The sequence below is a fragment of the Vombatus ursinus genome, unplaced genomic scaffold (assembly GCF_900497805.2).
Source record: "Vombatus ursinus unplaced genomic scaffold, bare-nosed wombat genome assembly UNPS02009835.1, whole genome shotgun sequence".
In the NCBI taxonomy this organism is placed as follows: Eukaryota; Metazoa; Chordata; class Mammalia; order Diprotodontia; family Vombatidae; genus Vombatus; species Vombatus ursinus.
Genome location: NW_020949613.1, coordinates 3232172 through 3252426, shown reverse-complemented (window position 1 = coordinate 3252426; position 20255 = coordinate 3232172). Strand labels below are relative to the sequence as shown.

The window sequence follows — 20255 nt, the reverse complement described above, 5'->3', positions numbered from 1 at the left end:
CTCAAGGTTACACAGCTAGTCTCTGAGACTAGATTTGAACTCAGGTTTTCCTGACTCCAGGCCCAGTACTCTATCCACTGGGTTACCTATCTGCACCTAACAGGTAGAGACACTTCTTTATATCCGCAGGTAAATCTTCCACAGGAAGATGGGGTCTTCCTTTAGCTCTCTAAACATTTTGACTGCACGAATATAAATAGGGCAAATAGTTTGCCCATTGATCATGCCTCTCTTGCTACATTAGCACCTTCTTTCTAGTTATACAATTTCGGCAGCTTTTATATACTTGCTTTCCACTTTAACCATGATACTTTTCAGAGATACTACTTTGAAGCTATTTCAATTACATAAAAATACAGAAAGAGAAAGTTTCAATTAAGTAATTAAAAACAAGTCAAATACAGAGTCTCTCCAGCTCATTAGGTGAATATAACACCCAACTGATAAGTTTGTTGTTGCATAGACACAACTTTAACCTATCAATTAATCATTAAGAATTTATCATGTGACTATTACATGCCAGGAATTGTGCTAAATTGACAAAGAAATTTGTTATACATGGAATTTTTAAACCTTGAAGGGTTGTATAACGTCAGTTACTTTCCAAAAAAAAAATGATGACCAGTTGGGATTAAATACTCCACCACTCTTAGATATAGTTTTGTATTTCAACTGAGTATTAACATTACATAGAGATTACTGATTTGATATGATTTACACACTATAAAAACTGATTTCCTTACCCTGAGTCTCTGAACTTGACATCCTTGCTTTTCTGTCATTTTTAAAAAGTGACCGAAGTTGGAATCATCAAGGAGGATATATACAGAAATCCCTCTGGTTGATGCCTCCACTATTTCTTTGAAGATATCCACATCTGTAAACATATCCATTACTAGGGCAATGACCTGTTGAAGAATAAGAAGACCATTTTACCATTTGAGATACATAATACAGATGGCTATAAAATGCTTTCTTCACTTCACTTATTGTCACCAAAAACTTTAATAATCAAGTAATTATTTGGCACACATGAAAAGGTAGTGTAGTATAGGGGTACAGCCATTGGATGCAGAGTGAGAAGACCTGAGTTTGAATCCTGGTTCTGTCATTTTGTATTTGGATGATCTTTAACAAATCACTTCCCCATTCTTAGCTGCAATTTCCTCATAAGTAAAATCAGGAGGTTGAACTGTATGGTTGGTAAAGAACCTTCTTACTTTAAAGCTTTGATTCTATCATTTGATTTATGATTTTATGAAGTATTTGTATTGTACAAAATAAATGGGTTCTTTTTTTACATCAGAGAGCAACAGGAAAATAATAGCAAGAACAAATATATTAAACACATAAATTAATCAAATATATTGGCTAAATAAATTGTATAATAACTACAAATCAAAAGCTAAGTGCAGTTATGTGGTAATGATAAGCAAAGAACTGAGTTACAGATTCTATTTTAGAGGGAATTAATATTAGCAAAGAAATGTTTCTTAGAGGACATGGAATTTTCAGAATTCTTGAAATGGAAGAGCAGGAAACAAGAAGGGAGGTCATCTAGTTAAAGGTACCAAAATAACTGTGAAGATATTTTGTGTGTTATTATGATACCGTGACAAAGCTCAAAGGACAAGAGAGCAGCCAAAATCAATGAGTAAAGAAAAGTATTTTGGGAAATTAGAGTATTAGAGTGAATGAAGTAATTTCAGAAGTAGGTTTCTGGAATGATGGAAGTAGTAATAATGGCAAAAGATAGAAGCAGAGAATTTAACATTTTGAAGGAACTTTTGAGGTTATCTTATGTGAGCCTCCTCATTTTACAGAGGAGAAAGTAGAACCTAAAAGGTTGAGTGATTATTAAATTCACACAGGGAGTTATTGGTAGAACTCTGGCCAAGGTCAGATCAAATCTACCATGTTGGTATGAATATGGGGCACCTCTGAATATAGCCCGAAATTCTAAAACAACATTTCTCTGAAACAAAAATGTATTATGATCAAGTTTTATAAAAAACAGTTTGGAGGGAAAATGTTTCCTACTTTCAGACCAATATGGATCTTAGCAATTTCCCATGTATCTCAAGCTAAACTATTAAAAACCAAATATTATGCTATGGTCAAATATGTCAGCTTAAAAAATTCTTGATGTTCATAATTCATATGAAAATTTCACCTACTTTAAGAAAGCCAACAAGCAGCAATGTGTCACTATCTAAAATAAGGTCCAATCAACAATCCTTTTCTCTTATTTTTCAGTATATGTTTGCATACACTATTACATGAAGGTCACTCATATAATCCATATGTTTATTATTAAGAATTTTCTGAGCAAACAAAATACTTTGAAACTATTGGTATTAGGCAGAATACAGCCTAAAAACATTTGAGCATGTACTGCAAAACAAGGAAAATCCTAAATTTAAAACAAAATATTCATGATCTTCTTGTTGTTTCTTTCAAAACATGTTGAGAAGAAGTCTGAAAACAAAATTTTTGTTCAGCAACAAGTATGAGAAAGTCAGAAAAGCATGGAACACTTCTCTGGACTGATACAAAATGAAATAAGAAGAATCATGAGATCAATATACACATTTGAAACAAAAGATTAAAACAAGAGAAATGTCAACAAATTCTGATAAATTATAACAGCTAATTTTGACACCATTGTACAGATATGACAATTACATACTAGTTAGAGAAGTACTAGACTACCAGTGTGGAATATTATATAAACTGTCAGATTTGGCAGCTGTGTTGGGGGAGGGGAGGTGATGCTTCTCTATTTTTTTGTTTTATTTTCTGTTACAATGGAAGGTTAAATAGCAGGGAGGAAATGAGTGATGTAAAAATAAAAGTTATCAATAAAACCTTAAATAATGGTAGGAAAATCGTGAGAAATACCATACTACTATAGTAGACATTTTCTTTTAAAATTAGTCTTCCTAGGAAGGAAAACTTTCCTTCATAGCAACCTAAGATGGCCTCTTAAATCAACAAGGATGCTCTTGATTCAGGCACTTTTAAGTTCAGTCTATATGATACAAAAATAACTGGTTAATATGATCATATGCACTAAAAATGATAAGGATTGCATAAGTTAAGGAAATAAAGAAAAAATCCTATTCTATAAGTGGGAGATAATGTTTGCACTCGATTAAACAACATCCAGGCAACTAGGCGGCACAGTGGATAGAGCATCAGGCCTAGAGTCAGGAAGACCTGAATTCAAATCCACTTCAAATCAGACTCTTACTGGCTCTTTGATCTAAGCAAGTCACTTAATCTGTTTGCTTCATTTTCCTCCACTCCAGTATCTCTCCCAAGAAAACCTCAAAAGGGGTCACAAAAAGTAAAACATGACTGAAAACTACTGAAAAACAACAAAAAACAACATCCATTACAGGTCATTCTTGGTTTAAGAAAAATCAATTAGCACCTGGAGAATATACTTCCTAATGTGTCAGGTCATTTGAAGTAAGAAAACACCTAAATTCTTGCAAATAAAAAAAATCAAAAGAAGAAATATTATTTAGGAAAAGCATTTTGAGTACTGAGCCTCTAGATAATCACCACCATTCAAAGAGCCAGTCTATTGACAGTTTTTTCAGGCCAACAGATAATACATTAGATTAGATCCAGTAGGCTAGCCTAGGTACAACTGACATTCTTATCTGATGTCAACTGAGTCATGTAATGTATTGCAGTCTCTATTTCTCCTGTTACAAAAGTAGGCCTTCTAAATACTCCTTAGGTTGCTATGGGAAATTGTATCACCTCTGGAAAGCACTGTGAACCATGAATAGAAAGATCACATATACAGGTACCTTCAGGCCATGTACTAAAAGTCACATCTGATATTTAAGAGTATAGTAGAGGCCTTGATTTATAGAAATTTCCATTAACACTATATTGAATCAAATGAAAGGCAAAGATAACCTGGCACAATGGAAAGTGAACTAGCTGTCAGAGTACCTAGATTCTACTCCCAGACTTGGGAGCCTACTAGCTTTGTAACTTTGGGCAAGGTATTTAAAGGTTTTTTTTTTATCTCAGCCTGTAAAATGGCATAATAATAATTTTCCTGCCTAGATCATGATTAAGTTCTTTAAAAGCAAGGGTAATATGCATGTAAGATGTTATAATCACATAAATTACATACCTATGGAGTACCAAGCTTTCTAAAATGTACATAAATCAAGCAAGACTGCACCGTAAGCAGTCACATTTTATTTGCTATTATACTATCAGAGTAAAGTATGCAGATTCTTCATGATTCCTGCCATATTTTACTAAAGTAGTATCTTACACTGCAAAGAGCTCTGGACTTATAATGCAAAGATCTCGGTTCAAATATTGGATCTGCCATTTGCTAGCATTGCAACTTGGTAAATCACCTTTCCTTAGTCTGTTTCTTCATCAGTAAGATGAAGTTAATAAAACTTGCTCTAAGGTTTGCAAAGTATGTATATTGACTCATTTGATCCTCACAACAATCCTGTGAAGTAGGTAATGCATATGGTTTTCTGTGAAATGTTATTACTGCAATAAGACAGAAAGTAAGGGAATAGATTCACAAGGAATATGGTATTCAAAAGCTTTTTTCTAGAATGGAAAATTTTTGAAGATATCTTCAAAGAGGCTTATGGAGCCCAGATGGCAAAGCAAGCAATAAATTGCTGTAACTCTCCCATATTCACCCAAACATCCATATAAATAGCACCCCCAAACAAATCCTAGAACAGCAGAACCAGTAAAAGGTCAAGGTGAAACAATCTTTTAGCCCAAGAAACTTGGAAGATTGGCAAAAAAGGTCTGTCTCACTCAGATAAAAGAGGAACACAATCCAGGACAGGAAGCATCCCACCAAGCCAGCAGCAAGCTCCACCTCAGTAAATCAGTGGGAGAACCTGAGCCCCAGGGTGGTAGAGCAGGAAAATGATAACACCAGGATCCAATATGTGCTTCAGCATAGCTGATGACCAAACTCGAGTTTTGAGAATCACCACATGCTTCAGCATAACACTGGGCAAACATGCAACTTCCAGCTGCTAGAACTCCATATACTTCAGCATAGCTCCAGGCAGACAGGCAGCTGCCAGCAGCCAGACCTTCATGTGTTTCAGTGTAGCCCCTGGGAAAATGCAGAAACCCCCTAGAAGCCTCAACACATACCAGACACCAGCACTAGGACAACCAGCTCAGCACCAGGTAAGCTGCCAAAATCCTATAGTCTCAAGCACAGACGGCCGGACCCCTGTGGCTTTCAGCAGTGCCAGACACACCCCACCCCATCCTCTCAGCAGTGCAGTACCAGATACAAGACCTTCCCAGGACCTCAGAGCAACATCAGTGCAGCACCAGGTAAACAGCCAGGGCCTACAGCCCCTGGCACAAGAAGCCTGAGACAGTGCCCCTTCCACCCTGTTAGCACAGATCAAATTTAGAAGAAAGGGAAAAAAACACAAAAACAGATGAGCCAAAGACAACAACAACAAAAGAATCTTACCACAGAAAGTTATTACAGTGACAGGGAAGATCAAGACACAAAATCAGAAGAGGGTAACAATGTCAAAATATCTATGGGCAAAACCCTAAAGAAAAATGAGAAATGGTCCCAAGCCTAGAGAAAACTCAAGGAAGAACTCAAAAAAAACATTTAAAAATCATGTAAAAGAGGTAAAAGCAAAATTGGGAAAAGAAATCAGAGTGAAGCAAGAGAATTATGAAAAAAAGAGTTAACAGCTTGGAAAAAGAAGACAACTGCTTAAAAAGTAGTGTTGGCTAAAGGGAAGAGGAGAAACAAAAATCCACTGAAGACAACAACTCCTTAAATGTACAATTTGCCAAATGGGAAAGGAAGTAGAAAAGCTAAATGAGGAAAACAAATCCTTAAAAGTTAGAATTGGGCAAGTGGAAGATAATGACTCCATGAAACACCATCAATCAAATTCAAAAGAATGAAAAAAATGAAGAAAATGTTAATACCTCGTGGGAAAAACAACTGACCTATAAAAGAGATCTAAGAGAGACAATATCAGAATCACTTGACTACCTGAAAGCCATAATCAAAGGGAGGACCTGGACAGCATCTTTCAAGAAATTATCAAGGATAACTGTCCTAATATACTAGAACCAGAAGGCAAAATAGGCATTAAAAGAAGCCACCATTCACCTCAAGAAAAAGATCCCAAAATAAAATGTCCAAGAAACCTTACAGCTAAATTACAGAACCATCAGGTCAAGGACAAAATACTGTAAGTGACCAGAAAGAAACAATTCAAATATTGGGGAGCCACAATCAGGATTACACAGGACTTAACAGCTGAAACCTTAAAGGATGAGAGGTCATGGAACATGATATTCTGGAAGGCAAAAGCAGGACTACAAACAAGAATCACCTACCTGGCAAAATTAAGCATAATACTTCAAGGGAAAGAAATGGTTATTCAATGAAATAGAAGGATTTCAGGCTTTCATAAGGAGAAGACTAGAACTGAATTAAAAAAAAAAAAAACTGATCTCCAATATCAAGACACAAAATAAGCCTAAACAAATAAAAAGGGAAAAACACAAACAAAAACATAAGGGATTCCATGAAGCTGAACTGTTTACATCCTTACATGGGAAGATGATGCTTGTAATTCTTAAAAATTGTATCATTAATAGTACACTAGAAGGAATATACATAGACAGAGGGTATGGGTATAAGGTAAATTTGAGGGAATGACATTAAAAAAAAGTTAAGGGATGAAAAAGAGGAGTCCACTGGGAGCGGAAGAAAGGGAGAGGTAAAATGAGGTAAATTATTTCATCTTAAGAGGCTCAAAAACCTATTTTAGTGGAGAGAAAGATGGGAGGGTGGAAAATGGGCATCTCTTGAACCTTACTCTCATCAGTATTGTCTCAAAGAAGAAATAATATACACAATCAGTTAAATATAGAAATCTATCTTACCTGACAGGAAAGTAAACAGGTGGGGTGAAATGACAGAATAGAGGGCAGACAGGAGGAGGCAAAATATTAAAACATTGTCAAGGAAGGATAGGGTGAAGGAGAGAGAAGACAAAAAGGAGAAAAATAGGATGGAGGAAAAAACATAGTAATCATAACTGTGAATGGGATGAACTCTCCTATAAAACAGAAGCAGCTAGCAGAGAAAATAAAAAACTAGAATCCTACAATATATTGCTTACAAGACACACTCTTGAATCAGAGAGACACACACAAAGTAAAGGCAAGGAGCTGGAGCAGAATCTAATATACTTCACCTGAAGTAAAAAAAAAAAAAAAGAAAAAGAAAAAGAAAAAAAAACCAGGGGTAGCAATGCTGATCTCAAAGCAAAAGCAAAAATAGACCTAATTGAAAGTGATAAGGTAGGAAACTATATCTTGCTAAAAGGTACCATAGACAATGAAGTAATATCAATACTAAACACATATGCATCAAATGGCATAGCATCCAAATTATTACAGGAGAAGTTAAATGAGTTACAGGTTCATGACCAAACAAGAAGTAGCACTACAAAATATAAAATATGTGATTTGATTATATTATATTAAATAGCTTTTGTACAAACAAAGCCAATGCAACCAAAATTAGAAGGAAAGCAGAAAGCTGGGAAACAATCTTTACAGCACATGTCTCTTTTTAAAAACCTCATTTCTCAAATATATACAGAACTAGGTCAAATTTATAAGAATACAAGCCATTCCCCAATTGATAAAAGATCAAAAGATAGGAACAGATTTCAGATGAAGAAATTAAAATTATTTATAGTCATATGAAAAAATGCTCTAAATCACTTTTGATTAGGGAAATGCAAATTAAAACAACTCTGCAGTACCACCTCACATCTATCAGAGTGGCTAGAGTTTTGAATTAATCCAACCATTCTGAAGAGCAATTTGAACTATGCCCAAAGGGTTATAAACCTTTGTATATACCCTTTGATTCAGTAATACTACTACTAGGTGTGTACCCCAATGAGATCACAAAAAAGGGGAAAGGACCTACATGTAAAAATATGGCAACTCTTTTTGTGATGGCAAAGAATTGAAAATCGAAAGAATGCCCATCAATTGGGGGAATGGATGAACAAGTTCTGGTATATGAATGTAATGGAATACTACTGTGCTATAAGAAATGATGAGCAGGCAGATTTCAGAAAAACCTGGAAAGACTGACATGAACTGATGCTGCGTCAAGTGATTAGAATCAGGAGAACATTGTGCGTGGTAATAGCAACATTGTATAATGATCAACTTTGATAGACCTAGTTCCTCTCAGCAACACAATGATCTTAGACAATTCCAAGTGATTCATGATGGAAAATACTATCCACATCCAGAGAAAGATCTATGGAGGCTGAATGCAGATCAAAGCATATTATTTTCTTTCTCTCTTTTTTTTCTTTCTCATGGCTTTTCCCTTTTGTTCTAATTCTTCTTTCACAACATGACTAATATGGAAATATGTTTAAGATGATTGTACATCTATAGCCTATATCAGATTGCTTGCTATCTTGCGGAGGGGGAAGGGTAGGGAAGGAGGGAGAAAAACTTTGGAACTCAAAATATCTTATAAAAGTGAATGCTGAAAATTATCTTTACATGTAATTGGAAAAAATAAAATACTATTAATTTAAAAAAAAACTGATGGACCCTAAATGCAGATCAAAGCATACTTTTTTCACTTACTTTATTCTTTTTCATGTCTTTTTTTCTTTTGATTTATTTCCCCTTTCATAACTATGACTAATATGAAAACATGTTTTACATGATAGCACATTTCTAACCTATATAAAATTGCCTACCATTTTTGGAAAAGGTGAGGGGAGGGAGGGAGAAAAACTTGGAACTCAAAATCTTTTAAAAATGAATGCTAAAAATTGTTTTGACATGTAATTGGGAAAATAAAATAACTCCCCCCAAATGCATGAATTGAACCTTATTTATACCTAAATTCTTCATCCTTTGATTCTTTCCCACCTTATAATTTTCATAATTTCTAACCACCTTAAGAGAGCTTTGACTTTAATAATGGACAAACTCAAAGGCAGAGAGGGCTAAGTTTTCATCTAAATGCACAAAATCAAAAGCTTTTTCACCTTAACCAAAAGTCACAATTTTCCCCCTTGTACCAGAGTAGCTTGACCATCACTAGATCATGGCTTTTTTGTTTATCAACCATTTTTGAAAGGATGGAAATGTATTGGTGGTTATAAAGCAGTGAGATTGTTTAAACAAACATAACCAATGTTATACAAGGAAATGAATGCTGTCCTTCATATCAGTACTCTTGAGAGAACCATTGCTCAGAACATTTCTGTAGCTCTTCTTTCAGAACTGCATTGATTCATCACAGAACAGTTGATTCACCACAAAAATAAATAAATAAATAAATCAGGTTTAACACTCTAAAGTCTTTACAATATCACTAGTTCTGCTACCTTTTCCTTCTTTTCTTCCCTCTTTCCTCTTCACTTTGAGCCAATGATCTAAAGAAGCCCAAAAGATTTCCTATTTTGACATAGGTTGGAACCAGGGACCAATAAGAGGAGGGGACTGAAGCTAGAAACCCAGGGGAAATTCAGACAGAAAACATCAGAAATTAGAGTGACTGACATATTTTTTTCTAATTGAAGACTTTTTAATTTTAGAACTCTGATCAATAACATCACAAACAATGATTTTAAATACTCGTAATGAATGAAGCCTGTTAGGCACTTCCAGCCAAAAGGTGATGGACTTTAAAAATACAGAATGAGACATACGTTTTAGGACTTGATCAAAGTAGGAATTTTAATTGCTCAATTATACATACTTGTTATGAGGGTTTTATCTTTTTTTTAATTGTCAAATTGGGAGGGGAAAAGTGGTGAGAAAATAAATACTTATAAAAATAAGCGACAAAAATTAAATTTTGAAAACTATTTTGAACAATGGTAACACCATTTGAATAAGCATGTGGCCTCTCAACAGTACTATTTTGAAAAATAATATTAATCTTTTTGTAATGGTTTATGCATTAATTAAACAGCCCAGCCATTACTTTGATATAGTATTAAATGGATTCATGACCTCATCAGTTTAGGTATTCTCTCCATACAAATGACAATCTATTTACTTTATTGCATCCTGTGTGATCCTTCCTTGATGTCTTTATGTAAATCCTTCATAAATGATCTACCCAAAGCAGTGGAAAACTATTTCTTTATTGATAATCTCATGAATCAGATGGCAATACATGAGGCCATCATCTCTTGTGCCTAACTCTCATTGTGTAACTAGCCCCACCTCTTTTTCCAGGCATACACGTTTTTGAGGATTTTTTAATATGAAAATTTCATGTTTCATAGCATACAATAGCTTATTTATATATGTAATATATCTTTCTATTTTCTAGATCAGCTGAAGTTTTGAGACTCTTAAGATTGTAATGATCCATAATTTGCAGCCATCTAACACCTTTTTTGGGGGGGGGTATTGATGTTTAAAGTGAGGTTTTATTGAAGTGAACACTTTGGAATCATTAAAAGTAACATAGTTTTGAAAATGCAGTTCAGTTCTATTTCCTCCTATATTAGTCATATTGAAACCTGCCCTTCACCCTGTCATAATTACTCTGAAGTCTTTTTATTGAGCTTCAACAGACCCAATCTATTTCGCTCAGTCTAGATCTTTGTTGATATACTATATTTGCTGCCTGGACACCCTACATTTTCCTGTGTTATCCCTTACTCATGGTTTTCCTTTCTGCTCTATCCCCTGTCCTCATTACTTGTTGACTTCAATTCAAATACTGATGTCCCCTCAAACACTCTGGCCTCCTTATTCATCAGCCTTCTCAGATTCTTGAGCCTACATCTTGACTCTACTCCAGCCAAATATATGTGATCATGAGAAATACAAATAAATTTTTCAAAGAAATGATAATCTAGCTGAGGAAAAAAAGATATATGCATATGGAGGAAGAGAATAACACAAGTCAAGGCTTGATCAAGTATTATGTGAGATGATACAGATTCAAAGTACAAAAAAAGTTCAAAGAAGTAATAGATCATGAAGGATAGTATAACTCAATGTCACTCTTAACTGTGGTGCCTCTATAAGCTTAACATCTGAAATTCAATTCTCCATTCACAACCTCCCATCCTTCTATCTCTCTCATACATCCTAAACTTAGACTTCCATCTCACTGGAATCTTTCAGACACTCACATCTGTGTATATAATGCCAAGTGCAAGCTCCTTGAAGGCAATGAATGTGTTTTTTATTTGTATGATTTTGTCTTATTGTCCTCAATGCATAGCACAGTGACATAGGGGATCAATATTTTTTTCAAATTTTCAAATTTTTTTCAAACTAAATTAAGTTAGTTATGTAGAGAAAAAAAAGGTTATGCAGGGCCTGGAAAACTAGATGAAATTCAGACTTTATTAGATAAGCAGTAGGGGTGTCTCTGCAGGGTTTGAGATGATAATGAAAAGAGTGCATTAGAAAAATGAATGGAAGAGAGAGAGAAGAAACTGAATAGCCCCTAAGCCATATCGACTGAAAAGTACTATATCTACATTCTCATCCATAGTTTCTTACTCTTCTTCCATTTACAAATGGGTGAAAATAAAAAAGGAGTAAAGATAAAAATGAAAATGAAATCATGGAGAACAGACTAAGGAGGGGAAGGCTACATAAAATTAACCAGGAACAAATTTCAATATTTTTATTATTTCCTTTCTGTACCTCATAATTTTTTTTCTCTTTTAGCATATAAAGATATTAAGAATTTGCTTTGTATATGACCTATATATTTAATGAAACATAAGTGTGCCTTGAGTTAATGTGTTCTAGTCAAAGAACTGTCATTATCACCCTCAAAATTGCATATCCCCCTTTTTACGTGGTTACAGCTAGGAAGCTATCCTTCAAAATACAAGTCAGCAGGGCTTCTGACTCTGCTAAAAATTACCTAAAGAAAAAGATTACTTTTTCTTTTTTTAAAAAAATGATAGAATTTAATAGTAACTTAGATAAAACAATGAATACATGTATATGACATCACTATTTATACCAAAATCCTACATAACTGTAAAACAAAATTAGGAAGATCTCCAAAGTGAGGTAAGAAAGGCAAAGAGAATCATTTAATGGGTGGAATTCTCAGTCTGTAAATCTTATAAAAAATGTGGATATGTGTATGCATGTGTGTGTGTGTATGTGTGTGTAAAATGAATGTGTTTGCAATTCTCCATTTTTCTTTTGCATTTAAAAAAGATTCTTCCATGTGAAACTTCACATTCCATGTAATTGAGCAAAATTGTTTTGATTATCGTATTTTAGAATTTTTCAATATGCCAAATACATTTATGTATGCATGTATAAGTTCACAAAAAGGGCAATGGAGAGATGGTCACATGGAGTTGTAGTCACATGACCAAGCAAGGCTTATGCAAGAGCATAAAGGATGTTTCCAAATAGATATGAATGGAAGACAGAACTGTCAAGTGTTTATAGTGAGGGATAAATGATATACAGTCCAAATATCCCATATGTCAACATAGTGCCAGAGAAGTATAAGAAACCCTCTATGTTCAGTAAAATCCCCATGGTGGTTTTAAGGCAAGGCAGAGTCAAGAGTCATAAAGGTTGAGAAGACATGGATGGCTTTGAAAGAAATGCCCATACAGATGAGCAAAGTTCTTTATAAATATTGAAGTGAATTTTTTAAAGAATGTTTTTATTTTATTTTTTTCCAAATTATATATAAAAACAATTTTTATTTTTTTAGAATAATTTTTGAGTTCCAAATTCCCCCTTTTCCTTCCCCACTCCCTGAGAGGGCAAGCACTTTGAAATAGATCATACATATGGAGTCATGCAAAAGAGATTTCCATATTATCCATGTTGCAAAAGAGAACACAGATGAACAAAAGATAGAAAAAGAAAGAAAGAAAATTTTAAAAAAATACTTAGATCTCCAGGCTTCATCAGTTCTTTTTCTGGAGGTGGACAGCATTTTTCATCATACATTCTTTTGAATTGTCTTATACTATTGTATTTCTGAGAATAGTTAAGTCATTCACGGTTGATCATCATACAATATTGTTATTGTGCACAATGATTTCCTGATTCTGCTCATTTCATTTTGCATCAGTTCATGCAAGTCTTCTCAGGTTTCTCAGGAGTGTGTTTTAATTAAGAAATGACAGCTACACTGACAAACTTGTGCTGACCGATAATTTAGTATATAAACATCTATATGGTTTTAATAATATGATGTACTCACACAGTAAATTCTGATATCCTGATCAGTACATCAAATTGATATAAATAATAATGATGATAATATTAATAATAGCTGGCATTTATATCATGTTTACTATGCATTAGTCAATGTGCTAAGTTCTTCACAATTATTTTATCATTTGATCTTCAGAACAACCCTGAGAGGTAGGTGCTATTATTATCTCTATTTTACAATTGTGGAAACTGAGGCAAACAGAGGTTCAGTGACTTGCACTGGGTCACACAATTAGTAAGAGTCTGATAACTGATTTGAACTCAGACCTTCCTGACTCTAGGTGAGGCACTCTATCTACTACACCACCTTGTTTCTATAATAACCTTAATATAAATGGTCTCCACAGATAAGGTGCCCCACAGAGGAGAAATATAGTCTATAATAAACAGAATTCTAACCTTTGAGTCTGGAAGATTGGGGTAACCCCATTGTGATAACCAGACAAATCATAACTACTTAGTTTCCTGATCCATAAAATGCATATAACAATAATTACAATGCCTTAGTTATAAGGCTGTTATGTAAAGCACTTTCTAAACATCAATTTTTATTAGTAACACAATGAAATACATAGAGCTGGTCTAGGGCAGAACAGGTTGCGATTTGCTTCTGGTGGGAAAGGGAACAGGAGATACCAACACTTTTAGATTTCTCTATCCAGCAGAGCCCTCCTATTTACATAGAACATGGGAGCATAACGGAGTATATTAACATGATTCCTCACCACTATATCACTCAGAGCTTTTTAACTTAGTCAATAAACATTTGTTTATCACCTACTATGCGCTGGGTACTGTGCTAAGTGCTAGGGATTAAAAAAAAAAAAGAAGCAAAGGGCAATCCGAGACCTTAAAGAACTTACAATCCAGTGGGGGAGAGAAAAAACAAACAAATATTAACAAATGAGCTATAAGCAGGAAAAATAGGATATCACTAAATAGAGAAGGCATTAGAGTTAATAAGGATTGGGAAAAGCTTCCTGTAGAAGATGGGATTTCAGAGTGAATTTAAAGGAAGCCAGGGGAAGTCTACATACAGAACTGAGGAGCAAGGGTGTTCCAGGTATGAGGAACAGCAAGAGAAAATGCCCAGAGCCTAGAGACAGAATATCTTATTCATGGAACAGCAAGGAGGCTAGTATTACTGGATCAAAAAGACCTCATTGGGGAATATGACATAACAAAGCTAGAAAAGCTGAGGGAAGGCTTGGCTATTAAGAGCTTTCAATGCTAAATACAGGATTTTGTATATGATCATGGAGGTAATAGGGTGCCACTTGGGTTTCTGGAGTAGGGCTTACTTATATATGAGTTAGTGAAGCACCTAGGATACCTTGCTTTGTCAGAAGTATTATGAATCATAAAAACTAAAATGGGTTTCTGATCATAAATTAAATGAGAGTTGAACTTAGAAACTCAAATGAGAAAATAATCAAAGAATTAATGGAAAAGACAGAGAAAATCATAGAAGAGTCAATCAAGAGGTAATAATCAGCAATTATTGGAGAAATACAGATAGCCATATTGATCAACAAAAATAAAAGAGCTCAAGCAATAGAACTGATGTCAATCCCTTAAGTACAGCTTGGATTATGGGAAGAGAGTCACTGACTGAGAACGCTGACCAAGAAAATCTGGACAGAGCTTCATAGCTAGTTACTAAAAGAAATAACATGTGTTCCCTGCATATGCACCCCATTAGATGAGTCCCATCCCCCCCACAAGATTCTTTCATCACTCTCATTTCTTTTCCTGATTTTTCATCTACCTCTCTTATTTGATTTTTTTTTAGATCCTTTTTGAGCTCTTCCAGGAATTCTTTTTGGGCTTGTGTCCAATTCACATTTGCACATAGCTGCTTTCATTTCATTGTCTTCTTCTGGGTTTGTGCTTTGATCTTCCCTGTCTCTATAGTAACTTTCTATGGTCAGGTTTGTTGTTGTTTGCTCATTTTTCCAGCCTATTTCATGACTTTTCACTTTATGTTAAAGTTTAGCTCTGCACCTTGGGTAGAAGGTACACTGTCCCAAGCTTCAGATTTTTTGTGCTACTGCTTTCAGAGCTAGTTCTGGGAGTCTGAAGGTTTTCAGTTTCCAAAATGGTATGATCTAAGGAGAGGTGTGATCATTGCTCTCCAACTCTGCATCCTCCACAGCACTCCTTTGCATCCCAGAACTGTGACCAGGGTTCCTGCTCCCTATGGCTGCAAGGGCCAGTACACTAGTGTTTCTTTTCACCCTGGGAAAGATAAAATGGCATAAGGTTGCAAAGAGCTATACATGTTAAACAAAAGAATATCTATTTCATCCTATAAGTAATAGAGAACCATTGGAGATGAGGGTATTTAGCAGTCAGATCTAAGATTTAGGAAAACCACTTTGGTGGCTGTCTGGAGAATGGACTGAAGAGAGACATGAAGAGGGAAGATCAATTAGGAGGGTATAGCAATAGTCCAGAACCAGAGAAGATTAGGGCTGGAACTAGGCTGGTAAGTTATGTGAATAGAGAGAAGACAGATGCAAGAATTTTTGTAGAAGTAGAAAAGAGAGGATTTGGCAATTAACCAGACATGGAATAAGTAAAAGTGAAAGTGAAAGATGACACTGAAGTTGCAAACCTGGGGAATTTGAAGGATGGCGGTGCCCTTTACAGAAACTGGGAAGAGGACTTAAGAAAAGGAGTGGGGCAACAAAGAATTGGAACATAGTTCCACCCCTCACACTATTCTGTTGTTGTTTAGTCACGTCTGACTTTTCATCATCCTGTGGATCATAGAATGCCAATACTGTCCATGGAGTTTCTTTAGCAAAGATACTGGAGTGGTTTGCCATTTTTTTCTCCAGTGGATCAAGGCAAACAAAAGTTAAATGATTTGCTCTGGGTCACACAGCTAAAAAGTGTTAAAAGTCAAATTTGAACTCAGTTCTTTCTATCTCCAGGCCTCACGCTCTGTTCACTGAACCATTCAGCTGCTCTTCATATTATCCTACTCCACCATAAATCCTGTCCAAGAAAGAAGTGTGGAGAGTTATGACACTAATAATAATCTCAGATATTATTTTAGAGTAATTTTGAAGTTTATGAAATATTTCATATCATGTATTTTATTTGATCCTTATACTATGTAGGACAGGCAGCATAGAGATTATTATCCCCAACTTAATAATAATAGTACTTATATAGTACTTCAAGGTTTGCAAAGTGCTTTACAAGTATCTCAGTTGATCGGTGCAATAACCCTGGCAGGTAGTAACGACTATTATTCCTCACTCCCTGACTTTATAGATGAGGAAACTGAGATGACTTGCCCAAAGAGACAGAGCTAGTCATGATTTCCTAAATCCAGGTCTAGGCCCTCTCTCCAAGCTCTATTGCTGTTTTGAGATAAGTAAGCTATGGTTCAAGAGGTTAAGTCATTTTCTCATCATTGCATAGCTAATAAGTGTTAGAGGGAGGATGAAAATTGAAGGCTTTTTTGAATCCAAGTCCAACATAGCCTTCCAACCACACAGTAGTAATAGGAGAAATCACATTCAAAGTAGTTATCTTTCTAATTTCTTGGCAATGAAGAGAGCCAAAGCAATATGTTGAAATGAAATCTGAACTAGAGACTTTATTTCCATTTCTGCCTCTGTCACTATCTAGTAAGTTATTTCACCTCTCAAGGTCTCACTTTTCTCATCTATAAAATGAGGGTTGTTGGAACCAAACTAATTCTTAGAGCCCTCTCAATTCTCATACTCTGTTTCCACTCTATTCTAACCCATCCTGAGAGGCATCTAGGAATGTCTTAAGCATTTTCCCTTTTGTATGGATTTTTTGACCTACCTAGACCTCACTCTTTCGTAGAAGGTTCCAGAAAGGCATGTCTTTCCCCCTACAGTTAAACCTAGTATATATTCTTATCACTGTTAGCTGAAGAGCTTGGGTTTCTGGACACAAAGAACACCTTATCTGTGATGAAACCTTGCCAGGAACTTTGGTCAGTGAAAGCTACACTCTTGAAACTAATTTCAGTTGTGTCAGGAGGTGCTAGTAACGACTAGCTTTAAAGGAAGGAGAGAGAACATGGGAGGATAATCCACCTACTACCAACCTTTTCCCTCCCCATTCTGCTTCATGCTCAGGGCAGCTTGAACAATTACTACTCCTAGGGGTGGCATCTATGCAACTTTTTGGCTGAAATAGAAACATTGATTTTTTAAATTAAAAGTCACAGGGGGAAAAAGATAAAATTAGTAGACATTTCTCAACAACTTGTTATTAACCTTTCAGATTTTGAATTAAAAATCTCATATACAATTGCTTATTTTCATCAATGGCATTTAAAAAGAAATTTATTATTGGGTAAAGGAATTTATTATAATAATTATTATTTTAAATCATTAAATTGGATTGAACTGCATCTTTTTCATCAATGTTAAAGACTGACAAAGGAGGATAAAATAGAATTTTAGGGAAATATTTGTCACCATTGACTAATTGTGAGAATGAGAACATGTCTAAATTTAGGCATGATGCAAGTCCCTTAAACCTTTAGATTGATTTAAAATTAGGGAAGTTTTGTGGGAAGGAAAAGACAGGGATAGAAATGGAAGATACAACTGGGATTTAGAACTTTGGAGAAATCTAAGTGAAAAATAAACCTCAATTTTTTTTCAAGAATATAGGTTTTGGGGCAGCTAGGTGGCACAGTGGATAGAGTACCGGCCCTGGAGTCAGGAGGACCTGAGTTCAAATCCCGCCTTAGACCAGACACTTGACACCAGCTGTGTGACCCTGGGCAAGTCACTTAACCCTAATTGCCTAAAACAAACAAACAAAAAACAAAGAATATAGGTTGTTGAGAACAGTACAGTGTTATACTAATAAAAAAAGAACTACTAATAAAAAGAAAGTTAATCTTTTGAACTACCTACATTTTAAATTAAAAAAAAAAGCAAAGACATATTTTGGAAATCCATTAATGTTTACAAACTACACAATGAAAACAAGTTAAAATGTAAACATTTAATGATTTCTGAAAAAAAACCATCAGTACCATCCTTGCATAAAATATTTGTAACTTTAAAATTGTCAATTTTGTACTATGAAGCAATTTATCTCATTGATAAAATTTCCTTTGTTTTCTATTTAGATTCTGTGACAACTGTTTAGGGAGAAAGAATATTTATTACTTTGGATATGGAAATTTTTCATATTTAAAAGACAGAATATCAGACAATACAAAGTAGGTGATGTTAATGATGATGATGATGATAATGATAATGACAACGAGAGTTAATACATGTAGTGCCTATTATATGCCAGGCACTGTGCTAAGTATCTTACAAATATTACCTCCTCTGATCCTTACAACAATCCTAAGAGGTAAGTCCTGTTATTATTTCCATTTTACAGATCAGGAAACTGAGGTAAACAGACATTAAATGAATTACCCAGGGTAACACAGGTAGTGAGCACTTGAGGTCAAATTTGAATTCAGATCTTCTTGCCCAGTACTCTTTCCACTACTCCCTGTCACAACATCTAAGTTTATCTATCAAGATGCTTCAAGTTGTTCTAACCAATCAGTAAGTATTTATTAAGCAAATGCTCTCTGTCAAGCACTGTTCTAGATTTTGGGGATATAATTACCAAAAAAATAAAAAGACCCGATACTCAGGGACCTTATATATCATCTGAATGTTTTGTTGCTGTTTTTTTTTTTAAATCATCCATTGGATATAAATGTGTATTTTGATTTTGTTGCACAGAAAAATACTACCTATTACTTTATACCACCTTACCATTCTTGCACAAGAAAAGTTCATTTACTTGGTCAACAAATATTCTTTGACTACTTGTAGTGTGCTAACTAGGGAAAAGAGAAGGGCCAAAGAGAGTCCAGGAAACTGAGGTCCTGATATGTTAACCATTTATCCAAGGTCTCCCAGAGAGTAAGAGGAAAATTGAGGGTTTTGAGAATTTGATCCTAACTGCAGTACTTCCTCTGTTTTTCCTTCTTGTCATAAAAGCTACTCACAGGCTACAATAGATGGGTAAGTTTGTGGCATGGGGAAATAAAGAAGTGGAGAAGGGATTTAAGAATCTGAAGAGAAAGGGTGGATGACCATTTGATGGATTAATCAAAACCCTAGAGGATATCAGATCAAAAATGCAAGTAGAAAGAACTTTGTAACATAGGGGGAATATTTCTTCCTGAATCAGAAGGGAAGGGAGTGAGAGAAAAGAGTGAATAAAGATTGAGGGAAATTTTAAGGAGGTGAGCTGTGGAACATGCCAAAAAAAAATCTTGGAAGCTCTTGCCAAATAGTCTAAATCTTCTGATTCAGACACAAAGGGCACAGTTCCCAAAACAATCTGTCTTGAGAAGAGGAAAATTGTTGATATTGGAACCTTAAAGAGTATGAAAATGTTTTTGGAATAATCACTGAGGAATAGGGAGGTAAACAGAGACTGACAACATGATGTCTAGGAAGTAGTCAATCTAAATTGCCCAAATTTGAGTTGCTACAAATCAGCAAATTTTCATGACGCTTTCCAACAATGTTTAGACTTCACATAACTTGGCATCAACATGAGAGACAGTCAAAAGGCTAGTACTTCTATGTGGCTGTTTGATCTAGGGGTTTCAGACTGGGATAAGTAGGTAACTAAAGGCAGAGTGGGGTTTGATGTACTTGCCGTATAAGGAGGAAACAGAAACCTAGTGAAAGTAAAGAGCAACTTCAAAAAGCTTGGGGAGGAACTTTGGATTACAAAGAGAGTAAGCTCTGGGTTTTAAACTGAAAGGGGCCCCTTTTCTACCCCCAACAGTATGCTCTCTGACATGGGTTTTCCAGACATAACTGTGTAAAGAAATTAGAGATATTAACATTTTCATTGATAAGATGCTTCCCAGATTCCAATAACTAAAATTTAACTTGTTAAAAGTACAACATACTGTGAAGAGA

At 35.0% G+C, this 20255-nt stretch overlaps 1 protein-coding gene across 2 annotated transcripts in view; it reads right to left on the bottom strand.

The window, feature by feature from the left end:
* The window catches only part of FAM83B (family with sequence similarity 83 member B), a 116718-nt gene that overhangs the window by 8765 nt on the left and 87698 nt on the right, over positions 1-20255 (bottom strand). For both annotated transcript variants that reach the window (XM_027852993.1, XM_027852994.1), the window contains exon 3: positions 744-908. In XM_027852993.1, coding sequence (XP_027708794.1) covers positions 744-908 — 165 coding nt within the window. The remainder of the gene's footprint in view (positions 1-743; positions 909-20255) is intronic.